Raw genomic sequence first — 18561 nt, 5'->3', positions numbered from 1 at the left:
CTCAAAAGGTCTTCTAGTCCAACCCCCCTGCTTAGGCAGGAAACCCTCCACCCCTGCGGTTTGTAAGCCAATGTTCCACAACCTTGGACAGTTGAGGATGGTGGGGAGGGGGGTACTCACCCACTCCCATCTTGCCGGCTTGGGGGGGGGATTCTGGGAGTTGAAGTCCAGTTCAGAAGCTCCTGGGTGAGTTAAAGGTCAGCTCAACCTACCTTTCAGGGTTGTTGTGTGGCAAAAGAGCAGGAGGAGGAGGAGGGGGGGTGTCCCTTTATAGGGAAAAAGCTGAATATAAATATAAATGAAAGCTTCATCTGGGCAGCAGCCCAAAATTCTTCTCCCTCCCCCCCTTTCTTCCTTCGTGGTATCTCTTTTGTACAAAATTCAAAAGTTGACGCCGTTTGCAGGCCTAAACCATGGCTAGTTAATTTCTGGTTTGTCCCCCCAAGTCTTGTTTCCTAAATAAATCCACAGTTCCTAGCCGGGATGTGTAGTTTCCCAGCTTTGGTACAAAACCTCGAACCGATAACTATCAAAACAGGCGGAGCTTGGAAAAATCCCCCTCCTCCTTCCATCAAGCTAATCCTGGTTAAATCTAAGCTAGCTTGGCAGGTTGTGCGAAGGCAGCCGCGGCAAGATCTTTCAGGAAAAAAAAAAAACAACTGGTTTAAGGGCAGTGTGAAACGGAGCTGGCTCTGTAGCCGTTCTTAATGGCACCCGTGGGCGCCAGGTTGCAGACCCCAGGGAAGCCACGTGGTGGGAGAGCACCCTCTGCTGTCCCTCTTCTAGAAATTTCTGCAGGATGGGGGAAACTGCCATGGGGAGGTCGCCACCGAGGCGTTAAGACCAATTAAATAAAAATAAAAGAATACAAGACATTATTTAAATATTTCAATTAAATCTTGAATTTGCAAAAGGCCAGTTGAAATATCCTGCCCAACCTGGTTAAAACAGCAGCCGAACTACCTCGCAGGGTTGTTGTTGCATGGGAAAATAATAAGGGGGGGGTACTAGGTTCATTGCCAGTTTATAAAAATAATAAAAGGCGGGACACAAGTGAAATAAACGCATAAATCAATTGCCAGTGGCAGGGCCGTCCATCGGGATCCTTTCCCGCAGATCGGGTGCTTTTCCCTTTTGCACCACCAGAGGGCAGCGTTCTTCTTTCCTATACAGCCACCGCCAATCTCAAGTCCGCTGGGGAATTCTGGGAGTTTAAAGTTTATTGCTTAGCGCACTGTAAGCCGCCCTGAGTCTTCCGGAGAAGGGCGGCATATAAATCAATTTTTTTTTTTAAAAAAAGTCGCCACTTCTTAAAAGCGGCCAAGACTGGGAACCCCCCCCCCCCCGTTCGAGCCGATTCTTAGCCAAAATTAGCGCAACGAATTAAACCAGGATGCACCAAACCGTAGTTCGAGATCTCAACCCCGCCGCCGCCGTCGTCGTACAGGGCGTAAAAAAAAAACAAATAAATAAATAAACCACATACACACGCAAACCGAGCCTGGAAAATCCTCATTTTGCAAGAGGCTGGTTATGTTTTATTCGGTTTTTTTTTTTTCTTTCTTTCTTTCTTTCTTTCCCTCCCTCTTTTTTCTTTTTTTTCTCTTTTCCTCTCGTATCTGTGGTTTTGTATAATGTCACTTGTGGAAAAAAAAAACAAAACGAGCGGACGAAATCGAGAGCCGACGGAAAACTTTTCCACCCCGCGACGGGGGTCCCTGACGTTCCTTAAATAAAGCGGGAGTGGGTGGGTGGTGGGGGTCGGGCGAGGAAGGGGACCAGCGAGCGAGCGAGGATGAGACGGACGAAGGAAAGGACCACCGGGGCAGACAAGTGGCTGGGGAAGGAAAGGACTTCCTGCTGCTAAAAATAGGGGGGGGGGAAGGGGCAGATTTGGGGGCAGGGGGCTCGGCCCAGCAGCATGGGAAAAGAGATACCTGGTGGGGGGAGGAAGGGGGGGTTACATTTGGTCATTGATACACAGGGAGGTGAGAGGAAGAGGAAAAAAATGGGGAGCCCGGGGGGGGGGGGAACACACAAGGGAGACCCTATAAAATTATTCACAAGCTCAAGGGAGGGGCTGCCCAGCAGAGATACATTCATTGACTGTGAAATGCAGAAGCTGGGGGAAGACCCCCGACTCCCCCCCCCCCGGCTCCACAGCCCCCCCATCTCCCTCTTCCTCCCCCCCCTCCATTTCGAGGGATTATTAAGCGGCCGATGGTGCTGGGAGGCAGGAAGAAATTGGGGAGAGGGGTGGCTGGGAGGGGGATTGGGGTGTATGTGTGCGTTGAAAGACCCTAGGGGTGGGGGGGAGGAGGAGGAGGGGGTTCAGGAAGGGCCAGGGAAGGAATGACATAGTCTTTCGGGGGGGACGGAGAGATGGAAATTTGGGTGGAATAAAAAGGAAACACCGTCAAACAGATGCAGGAAGGAGGGAGGGGTTGGGGGGGTGGGAACAGCCTTCATTGGGGAGGGGGATCTCCTACTTAAGGGCAGGAGGAGGAAGAGGAGGAGGTGGTGAGGAAGCAGGCAGACCGAAGGGTGGAGATAGAAACGCTCAGTTTTGGATTACCAAATAGGGAGAGAGAGATTTGGGGCTGGGGGGGGGGGAGAGGCGGAGAAGGAGGGGAGGAAGGGGGGCTGAGACCCCCCCCCTTGCAGTAAAAGAAAGGGCCACCCAGTTCCTGCCTAGAGGAGTGGGAACCCTCTGTCTCCCCCCCCTCCTCACACACACAGCTAAAGACCCCCCCCCTCCAACTCGGAGCAGCAGCTGCGCTGGGAGAAAGGCCCCGTCCCCTCCGGCACGGAGGTATCATCCGGAAAGCCACCTTCGGAGAATGAAAAAAAAAAAAATAGGAGGAGGAGGAGGAAGGGGCTGGACGGTGGGGAGGGGGGGGCAGGACCCCGCTGTCCCGGCCTGTCCCAGGCCCCCCCCATCCGTCCCCCCCCTCCCCTCAAAGCCATCATGTCCCTCCTGTTCAGCAACAGCCGCCTCCTCCTTGTTTGACCGGAGTGCTGTCGATTCTCAAGTTGGGCCGGTCCCCGCCGGCCGTGGCCCCGGGGCCCATCCGTTTCTTGATCTCGGCCGCCATGGTCATGAACGACTGCTCCACGTTGGTGGCGTTCTTGGCACTCGTCTCCAGGAAGGGGATGCTCAGCGAGTCGGCAAACTCCTGGGGGGCGGGGGCGGAGGGGAGATAAAAAGAGAGGGGAGGGGTGAGGAGAGCGAGCGAACCAGAAACCGGAGCGGGAGGTCAGGGGAACGGCCCGGTTTCGGGGAGTCCTCGGACTAACGACCCCCGTTGGGGAATCAGGTGAACGTCAAAAGAGACGCTTCCGGTTCCCAAGGGGAGATGCTCCCACCCGTTGGACTCCCCCCCCTTCGGCAGATCTTGACTGGGAACGGAGGGAGAATGTTGTGGCCTGTTCTACAGCAGCCGAATCAGAGGAGGAGGAGGAGGAGGAGGAGGAGGAGGAGGGTGTGTGGGAGTCGGGGTCAGCATCGAGGCAGCTCTGAGGGGGAAGCGGGAATGGGGGTGCCAGAGCGAGAGAGACGGAGGCGGAGCCTGGGCCGCCCGTCAGCCCTCAGATGGAGAGTCAACAGCCCCCAGGTCTGGAGGTGGCTGATGAGGAGGAGGAGGAGGAACAACAGCTGGGTCTGGTGCCTGATAGAAAGCAAGAGGAGAGGAGAGCAGTGGAAATCTATGGGACGGTCCTTGGGACGGAAGAGCCACCGCTGCTAGCGAAGCCCCACTTTAGCAATGGGGAGAAAAGGCAGGGGGCGGAGATGAATAGGTGTGGCAGACGACGATTCGTCTCCCTGCCGGATGGACTTGTGCGGTGAGAGAGACACTTTTTGCCAGGGCTGCCGATTACAGAGGGTTTGTCGTGTTTGGGGAGCTGGCTCAGAACAGAGGGGTCCTGAAAATTCCCACGGCTGGAGGCTCACCTTGGCGGTTGTGTAGTCCACCACCTTCTTTGTGGTTAAGTCACACTTGTTGCCGACGAGCAGCTTGTTGACGTTCTCGCTGGCGTAACGCTCAATCTCCTGCAGCCACTGCTTGACGTTGTTGTACGATTCCTGGACGACCGAGAGGGAGGAGCAAGGTGAGGAGTGAAGGAGCCAAGTGCTACTCCAACACCCATACCTCTGAGGGGGGGGGGATCTTAAAGGCCAGGTGGGCATTCCCCAGCCACGATTTCCAGGCGGGAAGACTTCAACTCCCAGAATTCCAAATAGGAAGACTTCAACTCCCAGAATTCCACCCGGGAGGACTTCGACTCCCAGAATTTCACCCAGGACTTCGACTCCCAGAATTCAACCCGGGAGGACTTCAACTCCCAGAATTCCACCCGGGAGGACTTCAACTCCCAGAATTCCAAATGGGAGGACTTCAATTCCCAGAATTCCATCCGGGAGGACTTCAACTCCCAGAATTCCACCCGGGAAGACTTCAACTCCCAGAAATCCACCCGGGAAGACTTCAACTCCCAGAATTCCATCCGGGAAGACTTCAACTCCCAGAATTCCATCCGGGAAGACTTCAACTCCCAGAATTCCAAATGGGAGGACTTCAATTCCCAGAATTCCATCCGGGAAGACTTCAACTCCCAGAATTCCACCCGGGAAGACTTCAACTCCCAGAAATCCACCCGGGAAGACTTCAACTCCCAGAATTCCACCCGGGAAGACTTCAACTCCCAGAAATCCACCCGGGAAGACTTCAACTCCCAGAATTCCATCCGGGAAGACTTCAACTCCCAGAATTCCATCCGGGAAGACTTCAACTCCCAGAATTCCACACGGGAAGACTTCAACTCCCAGAAATCCACCCGGGAAGACTTCAACTCCCAGAATTCCACCCGGGAAGACTTCAACTCCCAGAAATCCACCCGGGAAGACTTCAACTCCCAGAATTCCATCCGGGAAGACTTCAACTCCCAGAATTCCATCCGGGAAGACTTCAACTCCCAGAATTCCACACGGGAAGACTTCAACTCCCAGAAATCCACCCAGGACTTCAACTCCCAAAATTCCAAATGGGAGGACTTCAATTCCCAGAATTCCAAATAGGAAGACTTCAACTCCCAGAATTCCACCCGGGAAGACTTCAACTCCCAGAATTCCACACGGGAAGACTTCAACTCCCAGAATTCCATCCGGGAAGACTTCAACTCCCAGAATTCCACACGGGAAGACTTCAACTCCCAGAAATCCACCCAGGACTTCAACTCCCAAAATTCCAAATGGGAGGACTTCAATTCCCAGAATTCCAAATAGGAAGGCTTCAACTCCCAGAATTCCACCCGGGAAGACTTCAACTCCCAGAATTCCACACGGGAAGACTTCAACTCCCAGAATTCCATCCGGGAAGACTTCAACTCCCAGAATTCCACACGGGAAGACTTCAACTCCCAGAATTCCACATGGGAAGACTTCAACTCCCAGAAATCCACCCAGGACTTCAACTCCCAAAATTCCAAATGGGAGGACTTCAATTCCCAGAATTCCAAATAGGAAGGCTTCAACTCCCAGAATTCCACCCGGGAAGACTTCAACTCCCAGAATTCCACACGGGAAGACTTCAACTCCCAGAATTTTACAGCCGGCATGACCGAAGATGAGCTTTCTGGGAGTTGAAGTCCGCACAGCTGGATGTGGTGAATGGATGTGGCTTTGGGGCACAAAGACCCACGTTTTGCTACTCCAAAGGTCTCTCTCTCTCTCAGGAGTAGAAAATATCCTTAAAAAAATCCTCCCACGGACCGTTGGGCTGGCCCTCGATACTGAATTTCCCTGCGTTCGTGTCCCAACTTTTTCTGCAGCCGTTTGCCAAGGCAAGGACTTCCAACGACGGCCTTTAGCTGGTGGGACGGCCTGTTTCTCCTTCCCCCTGTAATTATTATTAGGCCCTTTTTCATTATTTTTGGGGACCTACCCGATTGTGGGATTCCAGTAAATTACAACTCCCAAGCCAATAAACAAACAAAACCACCCAAAACAAGCCTTGTACAACTGCAGAGAAACGAGACACTGAGTTTTATTTGTCTCTGCTTTGATCTTTGCGTTGTGCCCGAGGTGTCTCCTGCCCTTCTGTTGCCTGAACAGCCACCCGAGTGCCACTCTACCTGATCCGTTACGTCGTAGACCACGATGATGCCGTGGGCCCCTCTGTAGTAGCTGGACGTGATAGTCCGGAACCGTTCCTGCCCAGCTGTGTCCCACTGGAGAAAGCGGAAAAGAGCGGGTTAACGGACAGAACCTCAGGCCCAAAACGGAAGACTGGCAGGTGGCGATTCTTACAAGCTGAATTATTTATTGTTTCACTCCCAAATCTGACCGGATTAAGGACTCTACTATCTGCAGGATCTAATCTGAGTCGGTCAGCGGGACCAAAGGTTTATTCTTCCAAGCTTCCTGCCTCTACAATAGACTGTGGGAACTATTAGGAAGAGCCTGTCTTCACCCTCTTTCTCTCACATGTAATATCCAGGCTGAGTTTGCCTCTTGCTTTTCTGGGATTTCGCCTCCTCCCTCCTGGAGAAACTCCCTCCTCACTAAATCCCATCACAAGGGGGAAAAAATGGTGGATATTAAATACGTGCCCGTCTGACACTCAGGGATTCTGGGCGGATCACATGTTTAAAAAATTAAGGCATAGAAATAAATAAAAACAAGAAACAGAATGTGATTAAAAACTGGGTGGGACACAAAGCACAGCTCCTTCTCAAAGAGGGCTACTTATTTTTTAAACATTGGACTGCCCGATTAGATGTCGGTATTTTTCAATTTGGCAATTTTAAGAGGGGTGGACTTCAACTCCCAGAATTCCCTAGCCATCGTGCTTTAAGATGGACCAACTCCCAGAATTCCCCAGCCAGTATGCTCGAAGAGAGATGGACTTCAACTCCCAGAATTCCCTAGCCATCATGCTTTAAGATGGACCAACTCCCAGAATTCTCCAGTCATCATGCTTTAAGATGGACCAACTCCCAGAATTCCCCAGCCAGTATGCTCGAAGAGAGATGGACTTCAACTCCCAGAATTCCCTAGCCATCATGCTTTAAGATGGACCAACTCCCAGAATTCTTCAGCTATCATGCTTTAAGATGGACCAACTCCCAGAATTCTTCAGCCATCATGCTTTAAGATGGACCAACTCCCAGAATTCTTCAGCCATCATGCTTTAAGATGGACCAACTCCCAGAATTCCCCAGCCAGTATGCTTGAAAAGAGATGGACTTCAACTCCCAGAATTCCCTAGCCATCATGCTTTAAGATGGACCAACTCCCAGAATTCCCCAGCCAGTATGCTCGGAGAGATGGACTTCAACTCCCAGAATTCCCTAGCCATCATGCTTTAAGATGGACCAACTCCCAGAATTCTCCAGTCATTGTGCTTTAAGATGGACCAACTCCCAGAATTCCCTAGCCATCATGCTTTAAGATGGACCAACTCCCAGAATTCCCCAGCCAGTATGCTCGGAGAGATGGACTTCAACTCCCAGAATTCCCTAGCCATCATGCTTTAAGATGGACCAACTCCCAGAATTCCCCAGCCAGTATGCTCGGAGAGATGGACTTCAACTCCCAGAATTCCCTAGCCATCATGCTTTAAGATGGACCAACTCCCAGAATTCTCCAGTCATCGTGCTTTAAGATGGACCAACTCCCAGAATTCCCCAGCCATCATGCTTTAAGATGGACCAACTCCCAGAATTCCCCAGCCAGTATGCTTGAAGGGAGATGGACTTCAACTCCCAGAATTCCCTGGTCAGAATGCTTTAAGATGGATGGACTTTAACTCCCCAAATCCCCCCCCCCCCCGTCACCATGCTAGATCTAAAAACTACATCCAAAGATTTAGTCAATGGTTCAAGAAAAAAAGGAAAGGAATTTTTGATTTTTAATCAGAGGCTCCTCCTGGCTCCACATCTGGAAAATGAAACCAAACCCAGACGGAGGTGGCCATCCAGCCGTCGGGACAGCTGCCCCAAAACTTACAATCTGCAGCTTAATGGTTTTGCCGTCCAGTTCAATGGTCCGGATTTTGAAGTCTACCCCGATGGTGCTGATGTAGCTTTCTGTGTAGGTGTCATCCTAGCATGGGGGGAGGGGAAAAAAATTATGTCACCGCAGAGAAAATGATTCGTTCCTGTCAATCCCAGCCTTGATCCCCGTTAATTATAAATTGAATAAATAATAAAATAAAAAATAATTAGCCCGATCTGCAATTCTAGCCGTCAAAACTCTCCAAACCATTGCAAAAAATCGATTTTTAAATCAACGCATCTCCCTTGGAAATGGAATTCAGGAGGCGGTCCAATCCGTGTTAAAGGAGTTTCATGAAAAAAAAAAAATCCTTCCTCCCTCAAAACAAAGGGGATTTAAAATTGGAAGGTGGGGCAGATAAGGAATTCCAGAAGCACAGTTCCTGTTTTTTTCTTTTAAAAAATGCTTTTATTTTTCTTGGCCTCACCTTCCCTCGATAATGCTCCTCAACTAGCAGCAGCTTTGCAACGGGAAAATATGTAAGAAAAATAGCCGTTTTGGGGGGGAATTGTAGATACTCACGGCGAACCGTAGCAAGAGGCAGGATTTCCCGACACCGGAATCTCCGATCAGAAGCAACTTGAACAGGTAATCACTGGGGGAAAAAAAAAATACACACAAACAGATCAAAATGGGGCAGGAACTTTAAATGTGTTTCTTAATCTCTGGGGGGGGGGAGGAGGGAGACTCTAAATCCAGGTAGTCCTCGACTTACGACTACAATTGAGCCCAAAATTTCTGCTGCTAAGGTGAGACAGTGGCTAAGGGAGTTTTGCTCCATTTCGCGACCCTTCTTGCCACCGTTGCTAAATGAATCACTGCAGTTGTTCGGTTAGCAACACGGTTAAGAGTCCGTTGGCTTTGCTTGTCGAAAAGTTGCAAAAGGGGACGATTAGGTGACTCCCCCATGACACTGCAACCGTCATAAATAGGAACCAGATACCAAGTGTCTGAATTTAATCACGTGACTGCAATGGTCTTAAAGGGGGGGGGAGGAGGAACCGGTCACTAAATGAACTGTTGTAAGCCGAGAACTGCCTGTAATTTATCTCAAGACTCGGCCTCTGGGAACGAGAGTTTGGCCGTGCTTAAATGGCTGCATCAGACCAGCTAATTCAAGCTTTCCCATCCGGAGATTTTGCTAAATGGATTCTGGACTTCAAATCCCAGAATCCTCCTGTTGCATGACCTTCGCCCCGACTGGCAGAACCTGGGGTAGATCTAGGACCAGGCGAGCAAGTGATCTGATACGGCTCTGTCCCTCCCCCCAAGATGTGAACGGCGAATAAAGACAATTGCCAGAGGAAGTTTCTTAACCGAGCTTCTCTTGAGTGACAGGCAGGGAGGCGAACGAGAAGCTGGCGAGTCACGAGATGGGTGCGCTGGCACTTTTCCTGACTTAAAAAGCAAGGAGGGAGGGGCTCCCCCTAATCTTCTGGACAAGGGGGGGAGAGAGAGAGAGAGAAAGCGAGGGGTTTGTTCCACTTGCCGAATTATTTGTGGCTCAGGGTTGAAAGGAGGTCTAGAACCTGATGAGGCTACTAGTTTGGGTCATGAAACGTCGGTGAGAAAACAACCCAGCTCGGAGGGCACCGAGGACCCCACAGCCCTTCTCCTCCTCCTCCTCCTCTCTGCAAACCCCACTCCCTTCCAGCACTGAAGATGTTACTTAGTTGGCTCATGAAACGCTTGCAAGACAACCACTGAGCTCAGGGAGCACCAAGGCTCACAGAGCCCTCCTCCTCCTTTTCCCCTCTCCCTTCTCCTCCCCTCCACAAGCCCCCACTCCCTTCTAACACTGAGGAGGTTACCTATCTGGGTCATGCAACGTCTGCAAAAGCTCAGAGACCACCAAGGATCCCGCAGTCCTCCTCCTCCTTTCCCTCTCTTCCTTCTCCTTCTCATCCCAAACTCCCTGCTTTCTGATGAGGTTACCTAGTTGGGTCATGAGACGCCTGCAAGAAAACCGCCAAGCTCAGAGAGCACTGAGGACCTTGCACCAGGTTTCTAGTCCTGTGGAAGTTCAAGCTACATCCAGCCCCAGTTCCTAACTTCAGCTCAAGAGAGCGAGGATTATAAAACAGGGTGTAAAAATAAAAAGTTTCCCAGGCAAGCATACGGCCTCAGAAGCCAGCAGTTAGGGGTTACAGGTAGTTCTCGACTTACGGCCACAACTGAGCCCCAAATTTGGGTTGCTAGGCGAGAGTGAGTTTTGCCCCATTTTACGACCTTTTTTGGGTCGGTTTATAAGCCTAAATACTGTTGCCGTCTTGCCTTGTGTGTTAAATGGATCGCTGCAGTTGTTAAGCGAAGCATGCGGTCATTAAGCAGGCCAAGCTTCCCCTGTTGAAGGTCGCAAACGGTGCTCACAAGACACCCGCCCCGGGACAACGAAACCGTCACAAATACGAGTCAGTTGCTGAATTTTGATTGCTGCAACGGTCGTTAAGTGCGAAAACCGGGTACAAGTCGCTTCCGAAAGTGCCATTGTTAACTTCCAACGGTCACTAAACGGACGGTTGTAAATTGACGCCTGTGACCAGATTACCCAGGCTGAAAATGGCCGAGAAAGCGAAAGGCAATTTTGATTTTTTTTTTTTAAAAAAAGATCCTTTACGCCGATTGCTAAATGCGTAATATTTCCACCATCCCAGAGCTTTTCAGGAGGAAGCAACCATCCGTAACCACAAGACGACACTTCCTAACGCCAACAGAAAAATTCTCTTTCGGGCCCCGCTCCTATTTTTAAGACCACATCCTTTCTCCTCCGGAGGAGAGGGGTGTGAGGCTCAGAGCTAGGGAGAAAAATGCTTTTAGGCTTGAAAACACCCTCCCGATATTTTAAGATGCAGGGCTGCGCGGAGCTGCAGTGCTTCGGCATGAAATATTTAAGGCTCCACAGATCCCAAAAGATTCCCAAGAGCAGGTTGGGTTTCCTGCAATTTTCCACCACACACCGACGTCTGGCAGAGGGTGCTTTGATTTTTCCCGGCAAGGCACACACCTTGCAAGGTAGACCAGGGCCACAATTCCATCACCCACGACAATCCCAAGGTGTGCCACAAGCACGTTGCAGGCTGGGAGTGTAAAGGAAGTGAGTTGGTGGTGGTGACACCCACCGGAAGATCTTGCTTAAAAGATGAGCAAGGCAACCACGACTGACATCTTGTCGGAAAGACTTTGGACACCAAATACGTTGCCAGAAGTGTCAACTAACAAGTCCTTCTCGGTAAATGTTGAGACTTGGGGGAAAAAGTGCAGAGAAGAGCAACTGAGAGGATCAAAAGGCCTGGAGACTAAAACATAGGAAGGGTTTGGGTTTGGCTAGTCGAGAGAAAAGAAGGACTGGGGGGGACGGACGGACATGATAGAAGTATTCCAGGATTTGAGGGGCTGCCCCAAAGAAGAGGGGGGTCCATTTATTTTCCAAAGCACCTGAAGACAAGAAACAACGGGTGGAAACTCATCAATAATAAAATTATTATTATTATTATCAAGGAGAGAGAAGCAACCTGGAATTAAGGGAGAAACTTCCTAACAGTGAGGACAGTTAGCCAGTGGAACAGCTTGCCACTAGAAGTTGTAGGTGCTTCATCACTGAAGAGACCGGACAGTCGTTTGTCTGAAACGGTATAGGATCTCTTGCTTGAGCAAGGGGCTGGACTAGAAGACCTCCAAGGTCCCTTCCGGCTCTGTTCTGATTGAAATCCAGACGTGCTGTGGGCCACAGCAAGCTGGAGATGCTTTGATCATCATCGCCTCGCATCTCTAATCTACCATCAGGAATTGTAGGCCAGAGGTTCTGGAGAACGTGAGGTGCTGGTAGGTCTGTCTCCTCAACCGTCATGCGATCCTGGTTAAAAAGAAGCACCTTGAACCATCATTTTTGGTTTGGAGAAGGACACCTCACAGAAGTAACCCTAATCCTCAACACAACAACAAAAACCATCCTAAATCAGATGATAGTGGAACCATGGCTGAAACAGCCCGAGATTCCACTACAGGTAGTCCTCGCCTTACGACTGCGATTGAGCCCCCCCCCTCAATTTTCCGATGCTAAGCATTTATTAAGTGAATCCTGTTCCGTTTCTTGCCACGGTTGTTAAGCGAATCACTGCGGGCGTTAAGTTAGGAACACGGTCGTTAAATGAATCTAGCTTCCCTATTTGCTTGCCAGAAGGCCGCAGAAAGGGTGTCACGTGGACCCCGCAACCGTCATAAATATGAGTCAGTTGCCGAGCCTCTGAATTTTGATTCTGTGAGAGACGCTGCAAGTTGTAAATGCGAGTGACGGTTCTAGGCCATTTTGTTTTTTTCAGGGCTGTTGTTCATACTAAAATATGAACTGATTTGTCAAGCCTGAATTTTGATCACATGACCACAGGGATAACACGAAGGTCGTAACTGCGAATAACGGCCCTGGGTCACTTTTGTCAGACTTGAAATGGGTCACTAGACGAACGATTGAAAGTTGAGGACTACCTGGGCTTAATTTTGACGTTCTGAGAAGTGCCCCTGGAATGCGTAAGTTTGTTTTATGAGGCCCAAGTCCTGCTTGCCCACCTCCAAATCAGTCCACGGTGCCTCTGAGCTCCTGCAGAGTGCTTGCTCTGCCTCTTCCACACAGTGAGTAAAGTCCAACTTCCTGTCACTTGGCATTAAGCAACGACTGTGATGAGTCAGACTAAGACTACTAAGGGCCCCTGATTGCATTTGCAACATCGGAGTAACCTTCGCCGATCCATCGGATGGCCTCTGTTGATTGAGCAACCCGTCTCCTACAGTGCCTGACCAGATTACGGGCAGTCCTGGATTTATGACCATAACCGAGCCCGAAATTTCTGTTGTTCGGTGAGACAAAGTGAACGTGGCCCCGTTTTAAGACCTTTTCCGTGCCACGGTGGTTAAGTGAAACCACTTGTTAGCGATACGGTTGTTAAGTGAATCTGGCTTCCCCCATCAAGTCGCAAAAGGGGATCACGTTACCCCCGGGACACTGCGACGGTCATAAATATGAACCAGTTGCCGAGAGACTGGATTCTGATCATGTGACCATGGGGATGGTTCAACAGCACCACCAAGGAGCCTTGGTGGTGCAGCAGACTAAAGTGCTGTTAAGTAGCACTTAGCTGCCTGCAATTACTGCGAGTTCAAATCTCACCAGGCTCAAGGTTGACTCAGCCTTCCATCCTTTCAAGGTAGGTAAAATGAGGACCCGGTTTGTGGGGGCAATAAGCTGACTTTGTATAAAAAAGAACACCGGTTAGCGGGGGCCGAAATACCTACTTATATATAGTATATATCTACTAAGTATACTACTACCTACTAAGCAGGTATATACAAAAGTATGAAGGCTATTGCTTAAAGCATTGTAAGCCGCCCTGAGTCTCCGGAGAAAGAGTGGCATATAAATCGACCAATAAATAAATAAATAAATAAACAGTCGTAAGTGTGAAAAATGGTCTTTTTTCCCCGGGGTCTGTTCCAACTTTGAATGGTCACTAAACGGACTGCCGTAAATCCAGGTCAACCTGTACATAACCGCGGATGCCTCTTCTACCTACCAGTCTTTGGCATTGCCCTCTGATAATGACAGGTCAAATATCACATGATAAATAATAATTATCGTCTCCTCTGCAGCCGTTCCTGTTTTGTTTCACATATTTTATGCACCACTTTCTAGCCAGGAGCTGCAATTAAGAAATAGATCCCAAGGAAAAAAAACAATGTTTTTGCAGGTCTGCAGTTGTAAAAAAAAACCCCGCTTATTCAACTATTTCACTTTCATTATTAACAGTGGCTTATGATCTTTAGAATTCATACAAAGGTGGAGCTTAGAAGAGAGTTGTGTTCACATTTATAATGACCATTTGAAGTCACGACCGGCTTTTAAAAAGCTACTTACGACCCATCCTCAAACTTACAGCTGCCAACCCTCTTTATGCCTTGAGGTTTTGACTGCCACACATGGACAAAACACACAGTTCACACAGTAACGTGATTCCCTTTGGGGCACTGGGCAACCGTTTCACGTTTACGACCCGGATTGGGGTGTCCTGCAGTCACACCACTGCGATTTCAGAGGGAAGGATTTGTTTGAACGAGCATGGTACCTTGTCTTTATGACCATCGTTGTAAAATCGAGTCCAGTCAAATGGCGTCTGGATATACAACCTACAACCGTTAAAGTCTTACAACCAAAATTCCAGGCTTTGTTGTGGCCGTATGTTGAGGCAAAAATTAAGTCTCTACCGCTCGATACGCAAGTGATTTACACGAACGAAATAACACAAGGAATCGCTCTGGATAAGCCCATCCGGTGGTGCTAAAGGCGATTTTTAAAAGGAAACAGAGACGGAATTGTTTAATTTTGGTTTGGCCTGTATGATGAACTCGGTCCCTGTGGTTTGCAAAAATTAACTCCATGGCTTAAAGCGATGTGTCAACACCGCCAGTGCTAAGCAGAGGAGCAAATTAAGACCCACAAGAAGCTGACTTTCAAAGATGGGATGGTGTTTATTTGGTCACAGCAAACCTCTTAAGGCGTCCTGTGGCACCTTAAATGAACTTTGTAGCTCATCCTTTCCTAAACGGAGTGCCAGGAGGACCAAACATGTTAAATCCTCTAAAAACCTCTAATAACAGTGTGTTAAATAACCATTCGCTTCATACTCGAGGGGGGTTTTCCTCTGAAAAAGCCACATTAACGTGAGGGGCAAGCCAAGGGAAAGAGAGGAAATGTTGACATTGAAATGCAAGGTATTTAATAGAAGCCACACTGGATTTCCACAATCTGGTTTTCTGCATCTCAGGACAAATGCAAATAATGTCGAATAATTCCTGATTTTTGCAAAAAACACAAAGAGCAGAAGAGCTTGAACAATGTATAAAAGAGGGTTTGGAATGATTAAAAATTTATAATGGAGGAAGGGGAATTTCCTGGGTGGGGTAAGGTAGAAATAGCAACGCACAGCAAAGAAAATGTAAGTCCAGAATACAGAATAGCAGAGTTGGAAGGGATCTTGGAGGTCTTCTAGTCCAACCCCCTGCTCAGGCAGGAGACCCTAAACCCTTCTGGTATACCAGTCCAAGGGATACGTGAAAAATGGCTTAGCTAAATGGGGAAGGGGCTTTGCGACGTTCCCACCTTATATATTAGACCAGGGGTCTCCAAACTTGGCAACTTTAAGACTTGTGGACTTCAAGTCCCAGAATTCCTCTAGCCAGCCATGATTCACCGTTGTTAAGTGAATCTGGCTTCCCCATTGGTGGCAAAAGGGGATCACATGATCCCGGGGATGCTTGCGACGGTCGTAAGTGTGAAAAAACAGTCGTAAGTCTCTTTTCTCAGGGGCCTTGTGACTTTGAACGGTCACTAAACAAACTGTTGTAAGTCAAGGACTACCTGAGTAACATTCATAAACCAGCATGAGAAGGGAGGGCGACAAATCATTAGTGATTTTAAAAGCTAACAAATATAAAATACCCAAGGTTAAAAAAACATTTTTAAAAGCTGAAAAAAGATATAAAAACAATCTTTAAAAATATAAAACACCTCCTGTGCTTTCTTGCTAATATTTCTGTCACTTTTGCCATCAGTGAAAAGGACCCAAATATTCCAGTTGTTTTGAGTAATAAATTGCTTACAGCCAACTTGTAAACAACTTATTGAGTTGGACTATTCAATCCATAAGGCTGGGTCAGCCGGGAATGATGTTTTTTTTTCCTTTTTTTAAAAAAAATAAGTCTAATTTATCTCTTTTTTTGGGAGGGAAAGCATAAGGGAGAGAAAATTGGTCTTGCTGTGGATGATGGGGCTCCAATCCCACTTGTATTGATAAGGGGGGGAGTTTGCCCAGGTGGGGATGATGGGGTTATAACTCCACAAATTGAAAACCAAAAAAAGATTAGGTTTTCATTATTAACTTAAATATAGTGGCCACCCAACTCCAATGGAGAAGGGGGTGCGGCTGTGGATGATGGGACTGCGACTCCCCTCTCCCAGCAGGGACTTCTCTGAAGGGGGGAAAGGAATTGGCTCTGCTGTGGATGATAGGTCCACAACCCTATTCTCCCAACAGGAGGTAAAAACTCCTGGGGGGGGGGGCAGGGGGAAATTGGCTCTGCTGTGGATGATGGGTCCGCAATCCCATTCTCCCAACAGAGAGTAAAAATTCCTGGGGAGGGGGGAGAGGAATTGGCTCTGCTGTGGATGATGGGGCTGCGACTCCCCCTCTCCCAGCAAGGACTTCCCTGGAGGGGGGAAGGAATTGGCTCTGCTGTGGAAGATGGGTCCACAACCCCATTCTCCCAACGGGGTAAAACACCCCCCCCTTTTCCTTGCCTGCTGTGGAACATGGGCCATAATTCCACCATTCAGAAACCCCCAACTTATTGGGGCGGGGACAGGGAGACGACACTCCCCCTGCTGTGGACGATGGGTCTCACAACCCCCCTCCTTCCAGGAAAGAGTTACAAAGCCACCCTCCCCAACAAACACCTGGCTGGGGATGATGGGAAAGCCGACCCCACCCCCTTTCCTTCCTTAGGAACCCTCCCCTTAGACTCTGCTGTGGATGATGGGGCCAAAACCCCTTTCTCTCAACAAAGAAAGTAAAAAAACTCCTGGGGGGGGAAGGGAAGAATGGGCTCTGCTGTGGATGATGGGGCCGCAACCCCATTCTCCCAACAGAGAGAGTTAAAAAAAAAACAACCCTCTCCTTGCCTGCCATGGAACATGGGCCACAATTCCACCATTCAGAAACCCTCAACTATTGGGGGGACAACGACATTCCCCCTGCTGTGGACGATGGGTCTTGCAATCCCCCCTCCCAGGAAAGAGTTACAAAGCCACCCTCCCCAACAAAACACCCGGCTGGGGATGATGGGAAAGGGGACCCCACCCCCTTTCCTTCCTTAGGAACCCCTCCCCTTACTCTGCTGTGGATGATGGGTCCGCAACCCCATTCTCCCAACAGAAAGAGTAAAAAAAAAACCACAACCCCCTCTCCTTGCCTGCTGTGGAACATGGGCCACAATTCCACCATTCAAAAGCCCCCAATTTATTCGGGGACGGGGGACGACGACACTCCCCCTGCTGTGGACGATGGGTCTCACAACCCCCCCCTCCTCCTCCCAGGAAAGAGTTACAAAGCCACCCTCCCCAACAAAACACCCGGCTGGGGATGATGGGAAAGGCGACCCCACCCCCTTTCCTTCCTTAGGAACCCGCAAGCCCTCAAAACTCTTCCCTCTCGGGGGCGGGGGTGGAAAAAAAAAGCGGCTGATGGGTCTTGTAGTCCTCCCCCTCAGGACACACACACAATCCCGGGCGGGGAGGGGGGCCGATGGGACTTGTAGTCCGGGGTTGTCAACGAGCCAGGCCGGTTGGGCTTTCCTTCCCGGCTTTGGCTGAGGGAAGCTGAGGTAAAAAGAGCCCCTTTCCTTCCCTTCTTTCCCTCACGGAGGCGGACGGCACTCACTATTCGGGGTTCATGGCGGCGGCGGCGGCTCCTCCGCGGCGGGCGGGCGGGCGGACGGGCAGGAGGCTCTGCTGTCGGCTTCTCCTTCCTTCCTTCCTTCCTTTTTTTTCCCCCCCTTTTTCTTTCCTTCCTTCCTCCGGCCTCCTTCGGGGCTTCCTGCCTGGCGCCTCCGGTCGCTCCTCGCACAAGATGGCCGCCGCCGCTCCCCCCGCCCTCACCCCGCAGGGGCGACTTTATCAGCGCGCACGCGCGGCCCCGCGCGCGGGGCACGCCGGGAGGCGTAGTCTCCTTGATTTTTTTTTTTAACTCAAGTCAGATGCCGGCTCTCTTTTCTCTCTCTCTCTCTCTCTCTCTCTCACTCAATCAATCCCGGCCGCGGGGCCTGTCGGGAAATGGGAGATTCCGGCTTCCTGGTTTTGACGTCATCCTTCGCCTCGCCCCGCCCCCGCGGTGTTGTTTTTTTTCGGCGTCATGGCCGCTGCCCCAGAGGCACTCTGGGAAATTGAGTTCTGGCCGCGTTAACCTCAGGGCTGTCATTATATATATATATATATATATATATGTATATATATATATATATATATATATATATATATATATATATATATATATATATATATATATATATATATATATATATATATATATATATATATGATTTCCCGTTGAAATAATATTTTAATTAAGTGGGTTGCTTAATAACTAATCAAATAATTAATTTAATGATGCTCTTATCATGGCCCCCTATATATATATATAAATTAATCAAATACATAATTTAATGAGGCTCTTATGGCTCTCTCTCTCTCTCTATATATATATATAATTTTATATCTATATTTATATATATATAGGGGGCCATGATAAGAGCATCATCAACTTATATGTTTTATTAGTTATTAAACAACCCACTATGCTCTTATCATGGCCCCCTACATATATATTATTTTATATATATTTTATATATATACAGGGGGCCATGATAAGAGCATAGTGGGTTGTTTAATAACTAATCAAATACAT

The 18561-nt window shown here is 49.2% G+C and overlaps 1 protein-coding gene across 1 annotated transcript; it reads right to left on the bottom strand.

Moving 5' to 3' along the window:
* Positions 1 to 1499: 1499 nt before the first annotated feature.
* LOC117659980 (ras-related protein Rab-1B) lies at positions 1500 to 17933 on the bottom strand. Its single transcript, XM_034408026.3, has 6 exons — positions 17539 to 17933; positions 8579 to 8651; positions 8009 to 8104; positions 6133 to 6228; positions 3953 to 4084; positions 1500 to 3176 (listed from the first exon to the last, which is right to left on the bottom strand). Exons 1-6 carry the CDS (start codon positions 17550 to 17552, stop codon positions 2982 to 2984), a joined length of 606 nt encoding a protein of 201 aa, XP_034263917.1. The 5' UTR covers positions 17553 to 17933; the 3' UTR covers positions 1500 to 2981.
* Between the last annotated feature and the right edge of the window lie 628 nt (positions 17934 to 18561).

Source organism: Pantherophis guttatus, chromosome 18, assembly GCF_059756535.1.
Source record: "Pantherophis guttatus breed Tessera chromosome 18, ASM5975653v1, whole genome shotgun sequence".
Lineage (NCBI taxonomy): Eukaryota > Metazoa > Chordata > Lepidosauria > Squamata > Colubridae > Pantherophis > Pantherophis guttatus.
The sequence above is the reverse complement of the archived record's forward strand: the minus strand, read 5'-3'. Positions and strand labels throughout refer to the sequence as shown.

What these genes read in the sequence shown, in the direction of transcription:
- LOC117659980 (XM_034408026.3), bottom strand. An exon ending in AAACCATTAAGCTGCAGATT is followed by an intron (nt 6,229 to 8,008) that starts GTAAGTTTTGGG and finishes CGCTTTCTCCAG; the next exon opens with TGGGACACAGCTGGGCAGGA. An exon ending in TGGACTACACAACCGCCAAG is followed by an intron (nt 3,177 to 3,952) that starts GTGAGCCTCCAG and finishes CCCGCCCCCCAG; the next exon opens with GAGTTTGCCGACTCGCTGAG.